The sequence below is a fragment of the Spermophilus citellus genome, assembly GCF_964194105.1.
Source record: "Spermophilus citellus genome assembly, chromosome: 5".
NCBI classification, from domain to species: Eukaryota; Metazoa; Chordata; class Mammalia; order Rodentia; family Sciuridae; genus Spermophilus; species Spermophilus citellus.
The window spans coordinates 1,687,810-1,711,743 of NC_138186.1; the positions used below are offsets into that span (position 1 = coordinate 1,687,810).

Genomic DNA, 23,934 nt, shown 5'->3' on the forward strand with positions numbered 1-23,934 from the left:
TTGTATGACCCCTTTGACTTTTCCACAATCTAAGGGTGACACCTTTAACACATATTTTCATGTAGTCATTTGATTAAACAGGAATTTCTGGTGAATTGTAATGCTTCCTTTTGTCCTCAAGTGTAAATTCACAGTTATTTTAAAATATAATCAGAAAGTTTATTTTGCCTGTTATCTCAAGGATAAAAATTGCTATCACTTGGAGGCAAAAGGTGAAATATGCTTTGCTTAAACTACCAAAGCAAACTTTAAAATAGAACTGGCCAGTTTAGAGGGAGTGTTGGGAGGTGACAGTGAACTCACCAACAACAGAAGGTATAATAATTTATATATTCTGATACTTTTTCTTTCTGATTAAAATTTGCTACCTTTTTTTTTTTTTACTTTAAATCAACAATTCACCTAAGTCAAAAGTGTGTTCTATTAAAGTTAATTGTATCTTATAGTTTCTGACTATAGAGAGTTCTTCTGAATCATGAATAAGATATTTATACTGGAAGTAACCTCATTTTTCATGGGCTGAAATTAATCCCTGTAATGCAGCAAAGGAAATAAATATATAAATAAATGCTTGTTTTCTTTGAGAACATCATCTCAATGTCTCTAAGTCTGTAGGGGTTCTTTGCAGCCTTAAGGGCCTCCTTTCCTTCGGTATTATCTCTATTCTTGAGGGCCAGACCCCCTGCTTTGCACAACTCAGAGGGGAAGTGGAGAGCTTTTTAAACAGCCCAATTTCTTGCCTTTTTAGAAGAGAAAAGAGTGCCCCGCCCCCATCTATGAAAAGAGGGATTTGGTAGTTTCACCGTCCTTAAGTCAAAGATTTAAGCCCCTATTCTCTCACCACTCAGGACCCCCCCAGAGTTTATGGACCCCATCCCACCCTGCCCGAGCTACTCTGGACCGGCTCAGGAAACCCATGTCCCAGTCCCAGTTACCCTGGGTCTGTATGCAGAATTCACAGAGGACCTGTGTTACTTCCCTTGCGAAGAAACAAAATTATCGTGAAAATCTAGGTGGAAATCATTTCATTTTTGTTCCCCAAATAAAGGAAGCATGTGCTCAATCATCCCTGAGAAGAAGAACTTTCAGGGATAAAAGAGCGACCAGGTAATTTACAAGAAAAACAGAAAGTGATCTCTGAGTGCCCTGGACTTCCTTTGGAGTTGGGGGAGTTGGGGGCGCTTAGACGCGTTGTCTTTGGGTCTGTAGAAAAAACAGATGGAGATCAGAAAGCCTGAGGCTTCTAGGATCCTTTCCTGATCAAGTCCGAGAGATTTGGTGCGGGGTATTTTGATATTTTTTCCTTTTTGTGAGGTGGAACAAACACAACTCGGGCGCAGCGCGGCTGTTCCGAGCCTGCCAGCCGCCGGCGCCCGGCGCACCAATCAGCGCGCGCCTGCGCTCTATATATACGGCGGCGCGGCGCGGCGCTGCATCGGCGCACTGTTACTCGCACCCGAGTCCCAGGCCCTCAGCATGTCGGAGACCGCTCCCGCCGCTCCTGCCGCCGCGCCCCCGGCGGAGAAGACCCCCGTGAAGAAGAAGGCTGCCAAGAAGCCTGCGGGGGCGCGCCGCAAGGCGTCCGGGCCCCCGGTGTCCGAGCTCATCACCAAGGCCGTGGCCGCCTCCAAGGAGCGCAGCGGCGTGTCCCTGGCCGCGCTCAAGAAGGCGCTGGCGGCCGCCGGCTACGACGTGGAGAAAAACAACAGCCGCATCAAGCTGGGCCTCAAGAGCCTGGTGAGCAAGGGCACCCTGGTGCAGACCAAGGGCACCGGCGCCTCCGGCTCCTTCAAGCTCAACAAGAAGGCGGCCTCCGGGGAAGCCAAGCCCAAGGCCAAGAAGGCAGGGGCGACCAAGGCTAAGAAGCCCGCCGGCGCGGCCAAGAAGCCCAAGAAGGCGACGGGCGCAGCCACCCCTAAGAAGGCCGTGAAGAAGACCCCGAAAAAGGCCAAGAAGCCGGCTGCAGCTGCAGGGGCCAAGAAGGTGGCCAAGAGTCCTAAGAAGTCCAAGGTGGCCAAGCCCAAGAAGGCCAAGAGCGCTTCCAAGGCCGTGAAGCCCAAGGCCGCCAAGCCCAAGGTTGCCAAGCCCAAGAAGGCGGCTCCCCGGAAGAAGTAGAGTGTCATGGTCTCCCTCGAACCCAAAAGGCTCTTTTCAGAGCCACCACAGATCTCAAAAAAAGAGCTCGACGCTGTAGCGTCCTTATCCCCTCGACGGCCGGACTCGCGTGTGTCCGGACCGCGTCGGGCCTTCTTCCACGGGCTGGGCAGTTGGTGGGCCGCGGGAGCCGCCCCCGCGGCCGTCAGCGGGGCGCCTGGCCTGCGGTCCAGGGTCGTTTCTCGCGGCAGAAGCACCCGGGACAGCCGCCAGCCCCGCCCCAGGGCGGAGCAGCCCTGCGACCGCGAAGGGGACGAGCCCGTGTTTACGGTCGGCCGGGATTGGAGTGCCCCGCGGTTCGAAAGTCCCGCGCTGCTCTGGGTTGGCCCGCCCGCGCCCGCATCCTGCGTGTAATTGGCGGCAGCCGAGCCCTTCCGGCTTTCCGTAGGGTAGGGAGTTCCCTCTCCGCTCACCGCCCGGGTCGAGCGGCGCTTTCCTTGCCTGGAGCCCGGCGGCGTTTACTGGGGACTTGGTGGCACCCGACCTGGCGGAGGGTGGGGGCGCCTCTGCCTGCTTCCCCTGCTCGGAGGCCTTCGGAGGGCGCAGCCGCCTCCGGTCCCGCCCAGGCTGCTCCGAGGTCGTCGTCCCTTCCGCGCTGGTCCGGATGGGTGTGGTGGTGCAGGCTTTGAAAACAACTTGGCCATTTTGTCCGGCGGATCCTCAATTTCAGATGAACTATAATCAAACTTGCTTTAAAAGGCGTTTTGGTTTCGTCCAGGCTTTCTACTTGTGAACTGTCCGGTGTGTACGATGGGACGCATGTTTCTACCTAATAAAGCCTTTAACTTTCATGAGCGGTCTTGGTCCTTCCCTAAGCGGCCTTTCCCTGGGGTACAGCGATGGGGCCTCCGGAGACCTGCTGCTGTTTTTTCACCATTTCCACTAGATGAGTCCACTGTGAGTTGATTCACGGGGGGAGTTTATCACCTAGAAGGGAGGAAGGGAGGGATGCAAGAAAGGTCTCCCACTGGTTCTTCAGTAAGTTTGTATTGTCAATTTTACAGTAACAGGAGTGACTTACTGTTAAGTAAATCCCCTTTACCAAATGCCAAATTCCACAGATAGGTAGGCTAAATTTCCGGATTGTATTTAGTTCCTTTGTTCTTTATGGTCAATTCTGAGGTTAGGATCATTGTTTTAAGTGCTCTCAGCACTATCTTCAATGCCAACAACACCTAAAACATAGGTACTCAAATAATATTGATATACTGTGACTTTAATAGGACTTTCATTGCTTATTTTTTTAAGAATTGTTTATTTATTTTTGGCTTATTTTGTTTTTACGTGTGTCCTTTAAGATGCTCTCCAACTCCATCACCCCGCACCCAGTCACTCAAAAAAAAAAAAAAAAGTTTTACTGGTATTGTGCTAAAATTATAAATTATTAATTTATAGATATGAAGGTTTTGGGAATTTGTTCGTTTTGTACTGTCGAATTGAACCCATGGTCATTTTACCACTAAGCTACATCCTTTTTTTTTTTTTTTTTTTGCTGTTTTGAGACAGGGTCTCCTCAAGTTGATGAGGGTCTAGCTAGGTCAGTTAATAATGCTGGCTTGGAACCTGTGGTTCTCCCACCTCAGCCTCTTCATTTTGTGGGATTACAAGCATACCCAGGCCCCAGGCAGGAGTTTTATTATGCAAGAAATTTCTTGTTTTTCTGTCCAAGTATTTTTGTTTTCTACTCAATTTAAAATTTTCTCCATCTTATTGCCTTTGATATTTATTTTCTTTCTTGCTGTTCAAAATAGCACCCTATAATATTTTAGTTTTTTTGAGAGTATCTCAAAGTGTACACTGAAGCCACTTGGTTATTGAAATTGATGCACAAGTGAATTAACAATTTGTAGATCAGTTTTATCCATTGCTAAATAAGGTGAATATAAGTGTCAGCCACACAATAATTTTAAACCTCCTAGAAACAACTAAAAAAAAAAAAAAACCCAAAACAATCAATTTTAATTATATTCTTAATTTACCTCAACATATCCAAAACATTATCATCCAACAAAAAATACAAATATGAGATATTCTACATTGCACCCCTCCCCCCTCTTTAAAATCTCATGTGTATTTTACATTTACAACACAGTTCATAGTAGCCCATTTCCAGGGCTCAGCCTTCTGTGCCTTGTGGACATATGAACAGTGCAACTCTAGAATGCTCTCTGGTCTCATTCTGGCCTACTGTGGTCTCATCTTTGGTTCAAATGATATATTTTTTTTAAATATATCTTATGTTTACTAAAAACTTGAGGATAGATTATCTGACCTTAAACAACAGTAGTTAGTAGAGGCCATTGAACCAGTTTGAGCAAATCAAAACTTATTAAAAAACTGGAATTGAGTTATAGAAGCAGAGATGAACTGATGTCAGGGCATAGCAGGTGGCTTCCTCGACAATACAAAGAAAAAACCAAGGTATCCTTAGGGCAAAATGAGTACAATAGTGCAAACCGGTCCAGAAAGGCATGGGTGAGAGCTGTGCCCTGGGTTCTTTAGGCCATCTGACCTTTTGCCTGGGGCCACCTCACTTTCAATTTGAATCAGGTTAACAACAACCTGGACACTTAATTAAGATATTCCAAATATGCCCACTACGTTTCCATATATTCAGGATGTTTAGGGTGTTCATTTCTGTGCCCTTTTCTTCTTTATTTGAAATTACCAATTTACTTGACTTTGGTACCTCCTCCAAGAAATAGGAGAGGAATCAACCCAAGCAAAAAAAAGTGATTTTATATTTTTCCTTCAATGTTTTTTGGGATCTCAATATATTTGATTTTATATACTTACAAATGATTTTAATACTGAATATTCCCTGCAAAATTATTTCCATACATCAAAGCTATTCTTTCAAACGTAATATTCCTTGTACTATAGTGAGCTAAAATTTCATAAAAACCTGCCTTTACAGTCTTCAGTAATGTATTTCCTCAACTTGTCCATGTTCTTTAGTTTTGTCCATTCCCTTGCAGTTTTTCACATTGTTGTCTGGATAAGTTCTAATGAACCACTCTTTGAATCTTAAAATTGGCCATTCTAAGAAAAAAAATCCTGGTCTTTTGATTTAGTTGATGAAACAGTCATGGAGGACAGCTTTTCCTCTACCCTGTTAGGTTCAGTAATTGAGGACCAGCAAATTTATCTGACAAAGGATAGATTAACAGGAGAATAAAAAAATCTATATAATTTTAATAGTATTTTACTTGCACAGAGTTCATAAAAAGGAAAAGAAAGCAGACAAGGAAGCTTGGTCTTCAAGGCAGGGATACTTTTGGGGAAAATGAATAAGAAATATATGGGCAAAACTAAAGGAAGATAAGTGCTTCTTTAGGAAGATTTATTCTTCCAGACTCCTCTCAGTACCACCTCTTTACTTGAAGTAATACAGGTTGCTCTCCTGTTCCAGGCATAGGAGCAGGGAACACCTTTACAAGGAACATTAATGCAATCTTCACAGAGTGGAATTTATGACCTAATTTTAGTTAGGTAAGGAGAAAACAGAATGCTTCCTGCATCTGTTGATTTTCAATTTCTTTCAGCTCAAAGTAATACTTGTGACATTATGGCATATTTTGGGGTGACATTCTGATCCTCTTCAAAATCCATATTTGTCATTAATATTATCATTTCAGTTTTTCATCTAGTTTTATAAAATATTGGCAAGCGGCAATAATATATTCAAGTAATTCTCCCAAACACTGATAATTATGCCAAAATGACAATAAATGTTTCATAAACTAAGCTGCTGACCAACTCAACCATGAAAATTCAAGAAATTGTCTATGTATAATAGAAGAATAAATAACAGATGTTAGTTACAGGCTACTTGCAATGCATTATTCCAAACTTTCTTGCATAGTGATTTCATGGCTGAAAAAGTAAATTTCCTATTACTCCCAATGGGTAAAGCTCTAGGTTTTTGAGCTATGTGCCCTGAGGAAATGTAGATAGTGGGTTTGTTTGTGGTTGAAATCTGAACATGGCCATGAAAGGACTAGATCCTTAGAGGACTTAAGGGAACAGTGATTATGGAAGCAGTGCCAAGGTCCTGGGAACTGGCTTTTGTAGTGCACTCACAGCATGCCAAGCACTTTGCTGATTACCTTTGTTTGCAGAAATGCCCTTGTCTCAGCACTTTGAGGTAGGTACCATTATTCTCCCATTTTAGAGATGAAGAATGGAGACTTGGTAAATTTAAGGATTAAAACTAGTTAGTTATCTGTGAGTCAGTATAACTTCTACATACTAGCAATATTCCTCAGAAATATAATCCACATGGAACTAAAAATTTTCTAATGCCACATTAAAGTGAAAAACAAATGAAAACTAATAAAATATTATTTCAATAAGTAATTGAAAATATTCGGTTAAATATTTTTGGTGCTAGGGCATTGAAATTTGGGGGCAAATTTGTTAATAAAAAGATATTAAGAGTATGGGTTTGGTGTGAGACATGCTGGAAGTTATTTCTGCTAGAAATGTTAATTTGGCCAATTTAGCTAAATCTCTTAGGTTTAAATTCATTTTCTATAAAATGGAAGACATGGAATATTGCCTGGAAATGCTATAGTAAGAATCGTGCAAAATTCAGGCCAATAGCTTCACATATTACTAAACCCATGAAAAAATAGACTGACTCTAGTGAATCCATTGTTTTATTGTCACTTTCTTCCATGAGTACCTCTTTAAAGTAAGATGATATTCAGTACTGAATGGATTTATAAAACCTTGTAAAGTTGAACCAGAGCACTTTAGTACTAAACGTTTTCAATTTGCTTAAAGTCAGCATTACATCCTGCAAGGATAAGTTGTCTCTTGGTAACTGAGAATGGCACTACCATCCAAATATCAGACTAAGCCAGGGCTGCATCTCAGATGCCTGAGTCATGCCACACCAAAGTATTCCAATCCAGAATACTTCTACAGGTGTATATTAGCATAATGAAGATACCAAGGAAGGCCAGGTAGGATTTGAAACAATCAGTGCAGACATTCACCCTGAATCCAAAAACACTCAAAAAGGCCTTGAGTTGGGCTCTAGGAATGTACTCATTTTGCTCTTGTTTAGTTGCACAGTGGTGTAAATGTCTTTCCCCCCCCCCCAATCATAACTGGTTAACACCTCGTTTGCATTAAAGCTTCCCTTCAATTACAATCTGCATTTGTCTGATTATGTTGGAATACTGATGAGTGTGATTTGCTGTCACTCACATGTAGTAATGGTTGGTAGTCAATCCTAAGATTCCTGTGTAAACCATTTCCTATGGCTGTAAGGAAAATACCTACTCCTTACTGTGAGCACTAAATGTCATCTTGTGACTTTCCAGTGTTTATAGTAACCAGCACTGAAAGTTAGAGTAAATCAAGATTTGATATAGAGCCAGAAACAAGTCTGAAGTCTTTCAAAATTGTTCAACTCACATCTCACCCCCCAAAAGTAAATCAATTTTGAAAGCAGCCTTAAAACATTACACATTATTACCACGGTTTTGAAGCTGTTTCTGTGACAATTTCTAAAGATTTAAAGTAAAAATTGCAAGGATCATATCAAAAGGAAAAAAAGCTACAAAGATTGTTAATCTCAAATTCTTGGTAAAGGAGCAGTGCAAATCCATAAATACCTCCTCGTCTTGCTTGCCAGACAATCTTGGCATGTAAAGTATAGGAACCTGTTCTGTAAAACCAAGGAAAATTTACCTACCTACGTACCGAATGGAGACCACTACGTTATGTTGCGAACACTTTTAAAGTGAGTTTTTAGGTGGCTCTTAAAAGAGCCTTTGTGAAGAGAATGTATTCACGCCCTCTCCCCGCGGATGCGGCGGGCTAGCTGGATGTCCTTGGGCATGATGGTGACGCGCTTGGCGTGGATGGCGCACAGGTTGGTGTCCTCGAACAGCCCCACCAGGTAGGCCTCGCTGGCCTCCTGTAGAGCCATGACGGCCGAGCTCTGGAAGCGCAGGTCGGTCTTGAAGTCCTGCGCGATCTCGCGCACCAGGCGCTGGAACGGCAGCTTGCGGATCAGCAGCTCGGTGGACTTCTGGTAGCGGCGGATCTCGCGCAGCGCCACGGTGCCGGGCCGGTAGCGGTGGGGCTTCTTGACGCCGCCGGTGGCGGGCGCGCTCTTGCGGGCGGCCTTGGTGGCCAGCTGCTTGCGCGGCGCCTTGCCGCCGGTGGACTTACGCGCTGTCTGCTTCGTACGAGCCATCTGGGAGACTACGCGTCAGAAACTGTAACAAAACTACTTGAAATTGTCCTTAAATATAGTTGAAATCATTCTGATTGGCCTTTGAACTTTTAAATAGTCCCGCGCAATATAATCATTGGTTGGAGAGTGACCTAGGTGATTGGTTGATCAGAAGAGAATCTGATTGGATAAATTGTTCCCCTGTCTGACTTTTCTTTTGGTCTCAATGATCTGTGGACATAAAGGTTCAGAAGCCGTAAATCATCCAGCCTCTAAATACTATTTGCATAATGAATAATTTGAACATCATGTTAAGCTGAATCAGTCTCACTGGGAACCGAGATTAATTAATTTGTATTCGCAGGTTACCGTTGCGAATGCATAACCAGTCACTGTGGACCACAGCAAGTGTTCCGATTTCGGTTTGGGAAAGAGATATTTGGCTTAAGTGCATTTAGGGAAAATTCGTGCTGCTTTATTATTAGCTAGGAGCAAATTTTCTTATCCTTTTTTCTGAGTCTAAGTGATATTCCCGCTTGCCTTTTAAGGAACATTGTTGTTTTGTAATAAGATTTCTTCTACATATGTTTTCCCGGAACTTTGTTTTTAAACATTACTGTTTTAGGAATATACATTAGTTGCTAAGACATTACAATGGGATTAAGAACATTTGTGGCATAACCCTAGTAATCAGATCTCCTTGTTGACACAGATCGCTCTGGATAGAACTTGGAGAAAATGAATTTATTTCTCTAGTGTGCTGTGGGTTGCAGTTTCCCTCGTATTTGTGGCTTTCAGTCTTCTTGGACAGCAGCACTGCGTGAATGTTGGCCCAAACGAAGCTCAGTGTGATGGTGACTTTGCACTGCAGTTTATTGAACTCCTTGTCATTAGGAAAGGTAGGTGGCGCGTCGTCCACCAGCTCCAGGATCTTGGCAGTTACTGAATAGCACAGCCAGGTAGACCCATGTTCTGGCCCAACACTCTCCGCGTATTTTCGTTTGCGAAGCGGGCGGTGGACTCGGCCAATGCGGAACTGTAGCCCAGTGCGGAAGAGCCCGTCTTGGCCTAGGCACCAGTTTTACCTCCTTGTTCGCCGTATCCAGATACAGCAATGTGTATTAAAAAAAAAAAAAAAAGAGGAAATTCCGAAATAAAGGAAGCAGAAGCGTTGCAGCGTGAAAAAAATCAACGGACTGTGCTGGGCTGTGAAAATCAGCCATCCTATTGGTCAAAATATGTTATGTTTCTAGCCAACAGAAAGAGAGAGTTTTATTTACATAACCCCGCCCCGTGCTTTTAGAATCCAATCAGAAGTGGAAACTTTTAAACCCTCATTTGAATTACAGCGCTATAAATAAACATGCTCAAGCCTGTTCCTCTTGCTGACTTTGTTGTGGAAAGTAGAAATATCGCTTCGACAATTGTTAAGGACGGCTATGCCTGAGCCCTCAAAGTCGGCTCCGGCCCCGAAGAAGGGCTCCAAGAAAGCCATTACTAAGGCGCAGAAGAAGGACGGGAAGAAGCGCAAGCGCAGCCGCAAGGAGAGTTACTCGGTCTACGTGTACAAGGTGCTCAAGCAGGTGCACCCCGACACCGGCATCTCGTCCAAGGCCATGGGCATCATGAACTCGTTCGTGAACGACATCTTCGAGCGCATCGCGGGCGAGGCCTCGCGCCTGGCGCACTACAACAAGCGCTCGACCATCACGTCCCGGGAGATCCAGACGGCGGTGCGCCTGCTGCTGCCCGGGGAGCTGGCCAAGCACGCCGTGTCCGAGGGCACCAAGGCGGTCACCAAATATACTAGTTCCAAGTGAGTCCCTGTGCAGGCCCCTTTGTCATCAAACGGCTCTTTTCAGAGCCACCCACTTTGTTGAAAGAAAGTTCTGCCACTTTCTAACAGAAGTGAGGAAAACTTAGAAGTTGGTGGTTGTGACCAATTTATAGCTGAGGTTTCCCTCGGTCTGTCGCTCCCAATAAAGCACATCGTTATTGTAATTACCGCTAGTTGTCGCTGGGTAAGCCTTAGGCTGCTTTTCCAACTATTTCTCTCTGACCCAACTCATTTCTGAAGGACAGAGTAATTTTCCTAGTGGACCTTGAAGCGGGTAAAGGATTGGGAAGTACGGAATTACTGGGGATCCGGAGGCGGAGGTGGTGGGTGTCGCGCAGGCGGGAGGCAGAAGTTAATTCCTGAAGCTGGAACTGCTCCTGCAAGTTATGTGGTAGACATTGGGGCAACAAGAAGCGAGATTCCTCAATGGAGCATACCTTCAGTTCTGCACCACGAAAGTGATTTTTAGTTTCGTGATAATTGACAACAACTAGAATTTTTGTAAATTTGGACCCGCAGGTGCCATCTCAAACTTCCGGTTCTGGCTTTTGCCTAGAAAAGGGCGTGGATGTTTTCTGGAGCTGAGAGGAACAAAGGGTTTGAATTTCGCGCCCTTATCTGGCGCTCCTTGGTAATGGGCTGGGAGGGCCCATTTTGAACACAGTGGTTTTCCTCAGGCCTTTTCCGAAGAACCCAGGACTCCCAAAGTAATGACTAGAAACTCTGGAAGGGTGCTGGTGGAGAGGAGTTCAGAGGAGCCTGCCTGGGTCCGGGGACGGGGGTTGGGGAAGAGCGGAGCCCGGGGAGTGGGCTTCTATATTACGAGGGAATATGGGAAAAAAAATATTTCCCAGCGACATGTGAGATTCAGTAACGTTTTCATACGAAAGAAAATTTAAGGGAGAGTTTTTCAAATAGGAGCTCCCTTTAAAGAAGATTTTAAAATGCCTGGATCCCACACATGATGTCAGTGGACCACTGTAGGAAAAGCACTTTGTATCAGCATATGCAAAATTCTGTTGTAAAAGAGATCCTTGTCTTAAAAATCAACAATTTTTGCATTTTAGACTGTAAATCGGCCCATCCTTCCCCTCAAAACATTAACCACTCAGCCTGTAGTTTAAGGAACACCTGGGGGAGATCTGTTAACATTTCTACTAGTTTTCAGTGATCTCTCAAGTAGAAGGAGGTAGGATTTTCTCCCCAACTTGTCTTTATACCTTGGTTTCGCCTGCCTTATTTTCATCCTTCCTTTTCTCTTATTTTCCTTTCCTTATTTTTTTTCTTTCAAATAGAAAATCAAGGATTCTTGATTTTTTGTTTTTTTAAACCTAAACATTGTAACTTTCTTTGATAATCCCAAGCCAAAACAGTCCTCTTACACTCAAAGGTAGGCATTTTTACTATTGGTGCTGACATTTAGTCTTTTACAAAGGCTTAGGGGCTTTTTACCCCCCTACTTTCTCTCTCTCTCTCTCTCTCTCTCTCTCTCTCTCTCTCTCTCTCTCTCTCTCATGTTTGGGCTCTGGGGATAGTAGGGAGAAGCCATACATGATCATAAATCTTCCTTGTTGATTCTGTTAAAGCTTCATCTTTGGACATGGCAGAGCCAGGGAACAAGCCCACAAACTTAGATGAAACCAGGTTTTATCTAACCCATTCCATAATAAATTCTCACATTTTCTCAAGAGTTGTGTATTTGAGTTACAGAATAAATGAAAGGAAAAAAAAAAAAAGAAAGAAAACTGTACAACAATCCAGTTCTCCTTTTTAGTAATGGAAAGATTTGCCTCTTTAACCAACAAAGATGCCTGAACACAGGAAAAGGAGAAGAGGGGTGGTGGGAGAGTTTCAATTTGAGGAAAGGTTGATAGATTTTGGAAAAAGGAAGGCCCCACAGTGACACAGATAACAGAAGGTCCAGGTCCAGAGAGTGTTCATGATTTGAGAGCAGCACTGTGTGAATGTGGGCCCAGGTGGAAGGAGCAGGTCACTGGAGAGCACCTTGGAAGGGCATATCTTTTTTTTTTTTTTTTTTTTTTTATGTTGATGGACGTTTATTTTATCTATTTATAAGTGGCGCTGAGACTCCAACCCAGACCCTCATACATGCTAGGCAAGTGCTCTACCACAGAGCCATAACCCCAGCCCCCCTGGGAAGGGAATGTCTGTCCTGGGCTTCTCCCTCTTGGCTTCCTGGCCGCCCTGAGATGAGCAGTGTTGCTCCACCACATTCTCCCTTTCGTGATGTTCTCTTCATCACCAGCCCATAGTAATGGTGGGAAGTGAATGTGGGATTGAAGTCTGTGAAGCTGGAGCCAAAATAAACCTTTCCTTCTTTAAGCACATTTTCTTTCAGGTATTTTGTCACAGTTATGGAAAGTATTCTGTCACAATAGCAAACCTGCCTTTCCTCCACCTTTCAATGTCTTGTTGTGCTTGTCTAATAGATAATGCTTAGGAATTGATTTTTTCCTTTCTTTTTCTTTTTTAAAATTTTTATTTTTATTTTGGGTACTGGGTATCCAACCCAGAGTCTCCCACTGTTAGGCCATGCTCATCTATGGAGCTACATTCACAAACTGATTTTATTTTTTATTTCAAGACAAGCCTTCCCTAAATTGTTCAGGCTGGCCTGGATCATGTGATCCTCCTACTTCACCTTCCCAGGTATCTGGGATTACAGGTGTGCACCAGTATGGCCAGCTAAGGATATTTAACTATTTAGTAAGAAATGGAAAGAAAGTGGTCTACTTTGCCTTAATTCAGAATTAAATGTCTTTACGCTTTTGAAATAATTTTTATGTATTATTTCTATGTCATGATATGGGAGAGAATATTTCCAACTCCTATTTTCAAGTTAATTTCCAAATTATCACCACTTCTAGTCCTGTAGTCCTCTCTGTTTCCTTGTGTTGAGCTAGATTTACTGCCACAAGAGTGACATTTGCACAGTGCCTGGATGACGTGTGCCTTCTGGAATGTCTCAAAGTAGCCCTTAATTGACTGAAGGAGTTTGGAACTTATCACCTCAAAATATGTTACCCTGGAAAATTGAGTTAAAGGCTCTTGAAGACAGCACAATTTTATCTCATGTTTAACTCCCTTGTGCAAAGTTTCTTACCTATACATAGAGAAAGAATATATTCCTATCCTCTGATGGTATCAGGGAGTCAATGTGGAAAAAACTCTATAAAAACAACCTTGCTAAACTAACCCTCATCTCCCTGTCGGTTCTGCCCTAGTCTAAGTTGCTTGGTCTTGTCCTGTTTTCACAGTTTACTACTCTGTCCAACTTATGTGTGCAGGTCAAAGTGCTTCTTAAGGCTTCTATGCCATGAATAAAAAAATTAAAGAAATTGATAGGCTTTTATTTTGTCTATCTATTATGATAGGACAAAACCAACAACCAAGAATCAGTAGAGGAAAAAATTTTCCTCCTGTGTAATAACCTCAAGGAAGGAATGTTTTTTTCCCAAGGATATAAAGTCACATATTTTCATTGCTTGTATTAAAGAAAAAATATATATTTATTTCATGCAAACCATGTCTTGCTTTCACTGGGGTTGGAGTTATTATTGCTACATTTTCTGTCCTATTTGAATGGAACAGGTGACACCCAATATCTCTCTAAATCCTAAATCACACATTTTTCCCCCCAAAGGTCTTTAGAATTTACTGACATTGAAAATCTTGATGACAGTATTTCATCAAGTTATTTCCTGAATATCAGATGCCAAGTGCTTGTTGATTTATCTGACTCAAGATGACGTGCATCAGTGGAAGATTTTGTTTGTTTGTTTCATCTGTGACTGCATCGATATAGAATCCTGATGCTATGGCTGCATGTACTCAACTCCTTCTTCTAGTCTGGGTTTTTGATGTTAAAAAACATCAACATTTTTAATGTTGGCTTCTATGTTTATGTAACCCTGTACATTTCCATTGCTCCAGCTAAAAGCCTATTTGTTCAGGAAATTAAACAAGCGTAACTTCTGAACATTGGCTTCTGACATCCCTCTGTTTTTTAATATACCTGACATTATACTGAAGTCTTTAATTAGCCCACCAAACTGGCTTCTTCACCCATAAGATCTCAACTCAAATGTCTCCTTTTGCTGATGGTGGCCCTCCCCACCCTGTTCATGCCAACTTCTTTCCTTCCAATATTTTTCTCCACAGCACTCATTACAAAAAACTCTACATTGTACCATGTACACATTTATCTTTTTGTGAGGTTTCTGAACAAGAAAATTAGTACCCAGAGGGCCCAGGTTGCTCTCAGCTTTGTCCGCCATGTTTCAGGCACCTAGGATGGTTACTGGCATTTAGCAGGTCCCATTAGATGTATGTTGAATAAATGCTGAACACATGCGTCTTTCATAAACTTTATTGATTTTTATAATTTACGGTGATCAGTCTTCTCCTTCTTGTACTCTTATATGTCCCTCAAATCTTCATTTTGTATGCAAATGATACACTGCTTATTGATCATCATATATATATATATATATATATATATATATATATATGTGTCCTCACTTCTCAAAAGACTGTCAACCTGTTAGGAAAATGTCTTAAACATATATTTGGTGGTGTTGAAAGTGAAGACAGTTATTAAAAAATAATAGAACTCTGACTATAATTGAAAGTCATATATCAGAAGATTTGAGAGAAGACAAACTGTTAAGAGAAAATGAGCACATTTACTCTCCTGCCAGTTTCCCTGGATCAAATCATGGTTCAGTGACAAATGTGACTTAAGAATAGATCAGAATTTATTTTTCTGTACTTTCCTTCCCCCCTTCCAGGTATTGGGTAATCAACCCGGGTGTACTCTACCTTGGAACTATAACCTAACCCTTATTATTTTTTTTATTTTGAGATAGGGTCTCTCTAAATTGCCCAGACTGGTCATGAACCTGCCATCTCTTTTCTCCCAAGAATTATGTGTTCATGAAAGTTAGTTTCTCTCTCTCTCTCTTCTTTTCTTTCTTTGTTTCTTTTTTTTTTTTTTTTTTTAATTGGTGCTGGGGATGGAACCCAGGGGTTCACACATGATGATAGGAAATTCTCTAACACTAAGCACCATCCCCAGGTGGCAGATTTCTCACACCTAAGTCCTTGTTCATATGTTCTTCTTTGAGTATGAGTAGATCTTTGGATCTGAGCCTCCAGAAGTAATGATCCCCCTCCAACTGGGTGCCATGTGTTCCTGTCTAATGTGACATAAAATGGAAAACAGTACTTCATCTGCTAGCTATCTTTTTTTTTTTTTTATTTTTATGTTCCTTGACATGAGAGCTTACTAACAATTAATGAATCATAGTCATATTTATAATACTGTTTCATTTTATATAATCTCACTTGAGTATTTCTGTGCTAGTGTGTATTTTCTCATTTCTTAGAACAACCTAGAGACTCCTCATATTTATTTATGAGCTTCAACGTTATGAAAGGATTCAGGAAATAATATCCTTAAGCATTCCATTTGGGCAAGTTGATTATGCCAACAGAGGGCACTTGTTGAAGAGCAAACCCAGTTTTTCCATGAAATCACTTTACCTGCCTAAAGAGGATGTCATAAATTTCCTTTAGGAATCTTAACAGGGAAGATGACATATATCATAGAAGAGACTGGAGGTCAATACAGCGCCAAGCAGACTATCTTGTATCCTGAGGACCCCTATCTCTTTCCTCAAAATCAGATTCCCCCAGGTACCATGCCCCCTTGCAGAGTATAGCAGCTTCTAGAGCTCACTGGGCTTTTGAGTATTCATTTTCTTTCTTGTATAACCCACATACCCTTTTCTCCTGTTAATATGCTGTTGTCTATTTATTTCACAGACTGATTGTCAAACCCTCAGAGTGGTGGGAAAGTATTCCCTCTCAATTAAAATTTTAGTTGGTAAATTATCAACTTTATAAATACAAGGGGGTAGAGATTGGTGGAGAGGTTTCAGAAATAAGCAGAATGCTGTTTGTAACCAAAGGAGAAAAGAGCAAGGGCAGGAAGGTTGGGAATGGTAGTGGAGAATCATGCAAAAGTTTTTTTTTTTTTTTTTCCCAGTCTGGAGGTGATAGTCAGTATTACCCTGGACAAGGGAAATAAATTTTTAAGATCTATCAGTTCTCCAGCATCTAGAATACAGTCCTAGTCCTATTTTCCGTGTTCAAGTCGTGAAATTAGAGGTGGGCTGTGATGAAGAATCACTTGTTCTCTTCCTCCCTCTTCACCTTAGTGAAGTTAAGAAGTACATTTTCCTAGCCTTCTGGGAAAGGTTCTGAACCCATTCCTTTGGAAAATTATAAATCTCAATTCCTGAAAGGAACGAGTGGCCCAAAGTCAACAATGAGCGGAAAGACTCCAGCCCACAGTTGGTTTAAAAAAAAAGAAAAAAAAATCGAATTGATGCAATTATTATTGGTTTTGAAGTAAGGCTCATCCAGTACGATTGGTGATTGGATAAAACACAAACCTTACAGTAGATGGCAGAGCTGTATGCAAATGAAGGATTCAAATTCTGTTTGCCCATTGGGTATTTCCCGTTAGCCAATAGGAGAGCTCCTCACAGCCTACCTCCAATCAGTATAAATATGCCTCATTTCCAGGCCTTCATGGCATTTTACCTACGTTTTCTGTAGAACCTTTCTGTCTTCTTAAACCAAGCTAAGATGTCTGGTCGCGGTAAACAAGGCGGCAAGGCCCGGGCCAAGGCCAAGACTCGCTCCTCTCGGGCCGGTCTCCAGTTCCCGGTGGGACGTGTGCATCGGCTGCTGCGCAAGGGCAACTATTCGGAGCGGGTCGGGGCCGGCGCGCCAGTCTACCTGGCAGCGGTGCTCGAGTACCTGACGGCCGAGATCCTGGAGCTGGCTGGCAACGCGGCCCGCGACAACAAGAAGACGCGTATCATCCCGCGCCACCTGCAGCTGGCCATCCGCAACGACGAGGAGCTCAACAAGCTGCTGGGCCGTGTGACCATCGCTCAGGGCGGTGTCCTGCCCAACATCCAGGCGGTGCTGCTGCCCAAGAAGACCGAGAGCCACCATAAGGCCAAGGGAAAATAAGGTCCTTGTTAACTCATTGGCCTCTTTAAGTTTTCCGTGAGCCGGAAAGATTAATCAAGGTTATAAACAAAAGGCTCTTTTAAGAGCCACCCACTATTTCTGTGAAATGAGCTGTTATGCTTAGAGTTAGGCTCTAAAAAGAAATTGGTTGCCCCTACTAGTTACTCAGTAAGAAAGGTAGGGGAAAGGCTACACAGCAAAACGCAGTGCCATGGGAATACTAACCTTTTTGCAGATACAAAGTTGTTGAATACTGTGGGGAGAAGGAAATATAACAATGACCCCTCCTATTTCACATAAGGCGCTGTATATGGCAAGTTGGATAGCTAAACAAGTGAGACCTCAACAAATGGGAATATTGCTCTACATAAAACGCCCCTCGGGTCAATCCTGAGTACAAAAACAGTTGGATGTAGCTCAGTGCGCACTTGCCTAACATGCTCAAGGTACTGGGTTCTATCCTCAGTGTAAATCAAAACCCAAATATAGCAATAAAGAGCAAAATGAACTTAGCGATTAACTTTCAGCAATTCATCCTACAATAATAATTTTTACAATGTCCACCCTACTAGTGCCATGCCCAGGTAAACTTTCGTTTCAAATGAAACCCACACACCAAGTTTCCCTAAATGGCTTCCAAGATATTTTAATAGGTTATTTATTTATTTGCCAGCATCTATTGAGTATTCCCGTGTAGATCTGTGTGGTTGTCTCCTTCAGACATTATGGTGCAATACTTGAGTTTACAATCGACACAGACTCAAATAAATAAATAAATAAATAAATATGTGAAAATAGCTACCGGGAAGAGCAGGGTGTGAGATTTGTGCATCAACCTGTAGGCAGCTCTTTATCCAGAGACCTCAGCAAGGAGAAGAACCAATCCAGGAAAAGCGCGGGTACTTTTGAATTTCTCGGGCCCAATAGTCAGTAATCTGACTGTATAAAAGGAAGGGTGGCTTTGAACGTTCACAGTAGTCTGTAAAGGCTTTCTTTTGGTTTACCCATGGCTCGCACCAAGCAGACAGCGCGTAAGTCCACCGGCGGCAAGGCGCCGCGCAAGCAGCTGGCCACCAAGGCCGCCCGCAAGAGCGCGCCCGCCACCGGCGGCGTCAAGAAGCCCCACCGCTACCGGCCCGGCACCGTGGCGCTGCGCGAGATCCGCCGCTACCAGAAGTCCACCGAGCTGCTGATCCGCAAGCTGCCGTTCCAGCGCCTGGTGCGCGAGATCGCGCAGGACTTCAAGACCGACCTGCGCTTCCAGAGCTCGGCCGTCATGGCTTTGCAAGAGGCCAGCGAGGCCTACCTGGTGGGGCTGTTCGAGGACACCAACCTGTGCGCCATCCACGCCAAGCGCGTCACCATCATGCCCAAGGACATCCAGCTAGCCCGCCGCATCCGTGGAGAGAGGGCATAAAAGCAACTCAATTTCGGCCTAGAGTAAATGACCCAAAGGCTCTTTTCAGAGCCACCTAAGTGTTCCAAGGAAAGCAGCTGTGACCACTTAAGAATGGCAGTTACTGTATCCGACTTGGCTATGTTAACTATCATCCCTTTAGCTTCTGTATTTCCATATGGAGGAAAAATGGCTTCTGCATTCAGTCTTAATTTACTTGACATTTTCCGCAGTGCTACATAGTCTTCAGAGAAAAACTTTAGCATAATTTTCGAATTTGCAATTGTCAATTTCATAGTTGGAAGACTTGATGCCAGCCTCTTGCACATACATTTGGGTGGGACTTGCTCCCAACTTATGATGCCATCTAAGACCAAATAGTTTCCTAATTATCATAAATGGAGGTAACCTGATAATCATTCTGATATGAGCATTTTCATGCATATAGCAATTTCCCCAAGTTGTGAATTGTTTTCCATTATGCCCTTTGATTTTTAAAATAGTCCAAGCTTTAGCTTGCTTAAATCCTTTTTTATTTGGCATTACTAAGTTGCATTGAAATCAGTTTAGAAATAAAATTACAGCATATATTTAAAAATTAAATAATGGAAGAAGTTCATATTCAAGGGAAAAATTACTGAACATTTTAATGTATTAAGACTAGTGCACCATTTAATATTGGGTTAAGCACTTACTGCTATGTATTAGGGAAATGATCTGGGAGGGCTGGAGAGCAAATGGAGTTTTTTAGTTTTGGCAGAAATGGCATTTCCACATGGACTGGCTACTTTTGCATAAGGACTATTTTGAGCCCAAGGTCCTTAAAAGTAGAAGATGAAGAAGGGCATTCTAATTTCCCCTGTTTCCTAAAACCAAAATTATTTCATTGTGAAAAATGCTGATGCTGTCCCTGTACCAAGAGAAAAGAAATATTCTTCAGTAAGGAGTCATAGCTGAGATGATTCTATATAAACAGACATAATTAAAATAATTCCCACTTTCCATAAGCTGCATCAGATTGTTCAGACACTATTACATCTCTCTTCAACTTAGAGGCTAACCTGTCTCATAAAACTTATATGAAATACATTTGTGTGCTTTTGTCTTGATAAATTGTTTCATGCGAAATTTTCAGGTTCATCTAGAAACCTCAATGGGGATCCTGTCCAGTCTTTTCTCCCTCTAACTGTACAGAGAATACACATTAGGTGTTTGTTCTTTCAAGGTCTTCAGCTAAACATGTTTGTTTTTTTTTTTCTCCAAGCACCAAAGAGTGATGTTACACCAAAGTTCACAGTAAATGCTGTTGGTATCAGTTTTGATTAGGGAGGCTTTTTTTTTTAATGTTTATTCTTAAGTTTTAGCTGGACACAATATCTTTATTTTACATTTATGTGGTGTTGAGGATCCAACCCAGTGCCTAGTGCATGCAAGGTAAGTGCTCTACCACTGAACCACAACCTTAGCCCGATTTGGGATTCTTTTGTGAAAGGTCCAGGATCCTCAAGAAGAGGAAGAAGTTCAGGCTGTATTGGTCAGATGAAAATTCAGAAGTAGGCCTTTCAGTTTCTACAATGAAAGTGTCTAACTTATTCTGCTTAATGTACATTTTAGGGGAGAATTAACACAATTGGGAGAAGCCTATGGTGATCTGGAGCTTTGAATTGCATTCCAGACTTAGTTGCGGGAAAGTCCAAAGGGTATGATTCTTACTACACCTATAGACACCACCCCCCAATATATATATATATATATATATATAATCACACACACATATGTAATTGTTAAAAAACAAGAATTTGCAATATCTTTTATTACACGCTGTGATTTTAAAAAAATCTTCATCAATACATAAATGTCTGCTGTGATATTGTGATATTGTACTGGTAGTAAGACACTGAAATTGAGGAGCATAAGTCAATATCACAATTCAAGCACATTTGCAAAGTAAAACATGCTAGAATTAACCACATTTATGCAGCATTTCTTTGGGACAGTCTCTGTTCTAACATTTTACTCATGTTTGCTAATTCAAATTCTCACAAAACTTCCATGAACGGTTATCTTGTTTTACAAATGAAGGAGGGGGACCAAAATTACAGGGCCACCTACAAACATTCCCTATTAATGAAAAAGAATGTCGTGAAAGGGTAGCAAAACTGTATCTCCATCTTAGGATTCTGGTTCAACCAGCATAGTGGAAATTTACATAATTAACAAGAGACTTATTTAAAAAATTATTTGAGACAAGTTTCATGTGGTATAAGAACCCTTATAAGGAGATGATGACACAAAGCAGTTAGTCAATTACTTATATACTGAATGTTAGAAAGCAAAGGTGTTTGAGGTATGGCATTATATTGGGCAGAGAAAAGACAAAGTGTTAACAACAGGATTTATTTGTACAGAATATCCTTGGCCTTAGTTCCTATCCGTGATAGGAATGGTAGATTTTTAGTATCTTTATTTATTTTTATGTGGTGTTGAGGTTCGAATCCAGTGCCCCACATGTGTGAGGCAAGCGCTCTCTGCCACTGAGCCACAACCCCAGCCCAAGAATGGTGCTTTTTGTTAAATTTAGGGAGGACATCTTTCATGGGATTTCAACTTCCGCATTTTTGAAACAAAATGAAGATCAGGATGATTTTCTTTAGCCTTTTTAGAAAGAGCTTTTATCTAAATTATCAATATGATACTTTTAGCTCTATCAAGAGCTTTGTTATTAAAACATGAACCCTTATTAAAATTCTTAGGCAAAGCGACAGCTTCAGCGATCACATAGTCAACCACAGGAAACAAGGCAAAAGATTCAAAAGTGGAAGTATCCAGTTCTCCCGGTCCTCGGGTCACTGCCCAGTGAGGGGCGGAGCGAAGGTTCAGCCGCGCCTCCTCGTCGCTTCCCGCTTACAGTTCTCAACGAGGTCCGATAGCGGCGTATAATTAGCCGTGGTGCTAGTCCGTGCCTCAGTGAGTAGCTTCGCTCCTCTAGGGTTCTAGTCTTGAAACCTGAACCATGTCTGGCCGCGGAAAAGGAGGCAAAGGCCTGGGCAAAGGCGGCGCCAAGCGCCACCGCAAGGTGCTACGCGACAACATCCAGGGCATCACCAAGCCCGCCATCCGCCGCCTGGCCCGCCGTGGCGGCGTCAAGCGCATCTCCGGGCTCATCTACGAGGAGACCCGCGGCGTGCTCAAGGTGTTCCTGGAGAACGTGATCCGCGACGCCGTCACCTACACGGAGCACGCCAAGCGCAAGACGGTCACGGCCATGGACGTGGTCTACGCGCTCAAGCGCCAGGGCCGCACCCTCTACGGCTTCGGCGGCTGAGCGTCCTACTTTCCCCGACCCTTGTTAACCAAAGGCCCTTTTTAGGGCCGCCCACCTACTCCTGAAGAGAGCTGCAGTATTGGCTTCCTTTCTCCCATCTCTATCATTGTGTGCAGTGCCCAGCGGAGTCTCCTTGTTTTGCCTACTTGGAGTTGGGAGTTGCAGTCACGTCTTGGGACGTAGGGAGATACAGTTCCAATGACATTCCCACTTGCTTTGTAGAACAGACCCTTGCCTCACTTACTGAGGGAGGATCCGCATTCTCTGTGAACTGCGTGCTGTGGCGGAGGCTCTGCTTTGGGAGTGCAGTTGAACACCCTGGTTTAGTCGCATCTCTTTGAATTGAGTATTTGGGAGACCTCACCTGCTGTCCCCAGGTGAAGGGGACAAGTCCTTTCTGGAGGTTGTTACCACCATTAAAATGCCTTGTCCCTTTCCAGAGAATTTATCTCCAGTGGCTTCCACCCTCCCCTCCCTGCGCAATCCATCTGGCTTCCGTTGTGCTGATAATCACCCTAGAGCTTGTGGTCCAAGGTTTGAAGGTGCCTTGACACTGACAAATTTAATTCTTTCGTCAACTTCAGGGCCCAGCCTGTGCAGGGCCTAACCTTGAAGCAACTGAGAGGGTAGGAAGCTTCCTCTGAGAATGCACAGATCACTGGTGCTCTTTCTAATTTTCATTCCAGTTCGTGTTATAAATTACAAACTTCACTACTTGATTTTTATTTAGGAAAATTTAGGACAGCACAACAAGGTTGTGTTAGATGCCCAAGTTAGAAAATCCAACTGGGTTTGCAATGTTTGATTAAACACTTGAGAAATGTATTGATGACGACTTCAAAAATAAATTTTTTAAAATGTGTGGTTACTTTGAAAATAGGTCTGATCATGAATAGAGTGTCAAATAAGTGAGATTGAGGAGTTAAGTGCCACGTCTGGGTTGAAGATTAAAATTTAGACATCATCAAAGTACAGTTTGCCCTCCATATCATAGGTTACAAACTTGGACTCAATCAACAGTGGATGGGGGAGAAAAAAAAGTATTGAACATGTGGGGGCTTTTTCTCTTGTCATTATTCCCTAAATAATACACTGTAACAACTATTTACAAAACTTTTGCATTGTGTTGAGTATTATAGACCATTTAGAGATGATTTGAACTGTTTAGGAGGATGCATGAAGTTTGTAGGGAAATACTACAGTGTCATTGTACTTAAAGGACTTCAGCATCTGCAGATTTTGGTATGGGGATTTTGGTATGGGGGAGTCCTGGAACTAATTTCCCTTGGAGACTGAGGCAAGACTTTAAATGGTGAGACTGGCTTAAAATAAAAATTTAGACCAATTTAGTGCAGCAGTATTTACAACAGTGAATGAATATAAGTGCCAAAATTTCATCAAAAGGAACCTGGTAAATAACATATGATCTCTCTCTCTCTCAAATGAATCACAGTGCAGCTCCACTAAAGAGGGAAGTAGTCCTACAAGTGTGTACTTTGGCTCAGTCCTTGGACCTCTTCGTGGTTCTTGGCAATAGAATTCAGTCTCACCTCTTGAATATTCTGTGTTTTGTGAAATAGTTTCATGTTCACTATAAGTGCCATTCCTCAAAAGACTCTTGGACCGGCAAACGTCCAGTGGGGGACTGGAACAGGGTGAATGGCTTGGCATCTCTGCCTTCAGATTGTCTGTCTCCTTTGCTGCCTTAACCTCTGGGTCAGATTTCTACTCAGCTCTGCATGTAGACATGCTGATCATTGGAGAAACATCTTGTCCAGAGACATATGCAGGGTCAGCTTGCTGCATCTCTTTCTCCTTCAAGGATGAAAGCACCAAGGCAGCTGCTTGAATAGACCTCTAATAGAACTCCGACTTCAGTATAACCTCCATGCTGACTGACACACCTACCCACTGCCATGGCAAGAACACCACATTGTTACAGGGAATGAAAAGCAGTGGTG

At 42.7% G+C, this 23,934-nt stretch overlaps 6 protein-coding genes across 6 annotated transcripts; 5 read left to right on the forward strand and 1 right to left on the reverse strand.

Annotated features, from left to right (window-relative positions):
- Nucleotides 1-1,421: 1,421 nt before the first annotated feature.
- On the forward strand, nucleotides 1,422-2,945 carry H1-2 (H1.2 linker histone, cluster member). Its single transcript, XM_081296049.1, has one exon. It carries the CDS (start codon nucleotides 1,477-1,479, stop codon nucleotides 2,113-2,115), a length of 639 nt encoding a protein of 212 aa, XP_081152175.1. The 5' UTR covers nucleotides 1,422-1,476; the 3' UTR covers nucleotides 2,116-2,945.
- A 5,012-nt stretch (nucleotides 2,946-7,957) lies between these two features.
- On the reverse strand, nucleotides 7,958-8,713 carry LOC308650109 (histone H3.2; the record flags this gene model as incomplete). The annotated part of the gene is made up of 1 exon (XM_081296053.1): nucleotides 7,958-8,713. Exon 1 carries the CDS (start codon nucleotides 8,366-8,368, stop codon nucleotides 7,958-7,960), a length of 411 nt encoding a protein of 136 aa, XP_081152179.1. The 5' UTR covers nucleotides 8,369-8,713.
- Nucleotides 8,714-8,895: 182 nt separating this feature from the next.
- On the forward strand, nucleotides 8,896-14,031 carry LOC308650106 (histone H2B type 1-B-like). The gene is made up of 2 exons (XM_081296050.1): nucleotides 8,896-10,163; nucleotides 13,849-14,031. The coding sequence occupies exons 1-2, from the start codon at nucleotides 9,787-9,789 to the stop codon at nucleotides 13,952-13,954; spliced, it is 483 nt and encodes a 160-aa protein (XP_081152176.1). The 5' UTR covers nucleotides 8,896-9,786; the 3' UTR covers nucleotides 13,955-14,031.
- Nucleotides 14,032-16,859: 2,828 nt separating this feature from the next.
- H2AC4 (H2A clustered histone 4) lies at nucleotides 16,860-17,681 on the forward strand (the record flags this gene model as incomplete). Its single annotated transcript, XM_081296054.1, has 1 exon — nucleotides 16,860-17,681. The coding sequence occupies one exon, from the start codon at nucleotides 16,860-16,862 to the stop codon at nucleotides 17,250-17,252; it is 393 nt and encodes a 130-aa protein (XP_081152180.1). The 3' UTR covers nucleotides 17,253-17,681.
- A 396-nt stretch (nucleotides 17,682-18,077) lies between these two features.
- On the forward strand, nucleotides 18,078-18,669 carry LOC308650108 (histone H3.2; the record flags this gene model as incomplete). Its single annotated transcript, XM_081296052.1, has 1 exon — nucleotides 18,078-18,669. Exon 1 carries the CDS (start codon nucleotides 18,259-18,261, stop codon nucleotides 18,667-18,669), a length of 411 nt encoding a protein of 136 aa, XP_081152178.1. The 5' UTR covers nucleotides 18,078-18,258.
- A 2,946-nt stretch (nucleotides 18,670-21,615) lies between these two features.
- LOC308650112 (histone H4) lies at nucleotides 21,616-22,122 on the forward strand. Its single transcript, XM_081296056.1, has one exon. It carries the CDS (start codon nucleotides 21,662-21,664, stop codon nucleotides 21,971-21,973), a length of 312 nt encoding a protein of 103 aa, XP_081152182.1. The 5' UTR covers nucleotides 21,616-21,661; the 3' UTR covers nucleotides 21,974-22,122.
- Nucleotides 22,123-23,934: the final 1,812 nt, after the last annotated feature.

Coding starts and splice junctions, on each gene's coding strand:
- H1-2 (XM_081296049.1), top strand. CDS start 1,477: ATGTCGGAGACCGCTCCCGCCGCTCCTGCCGCCGCGCCCCCGGCGGAG.
- LOC308650106 (XM_081296050.1), top strand. CDS start 9,787: ATGCCTGAGCCCTCAAAGTCGGCTCCGGCCCCGAAGAAGGGCTCCAAG. Junction 10,164..13,848: donor ACCAAATATACTAGTTCCAA/GTGAGTCCCTGT, acceptor TTCCCCCCAAAG/GTCTTTAGAATTTACTGACA.
- LOC308650112 (XM_081296056.1), top strand. CDS start 21,662: ATGTCTGGCCGCGGAAAAGGAGGCAAAGGCCTGGGCAAAGGCGGCGCC.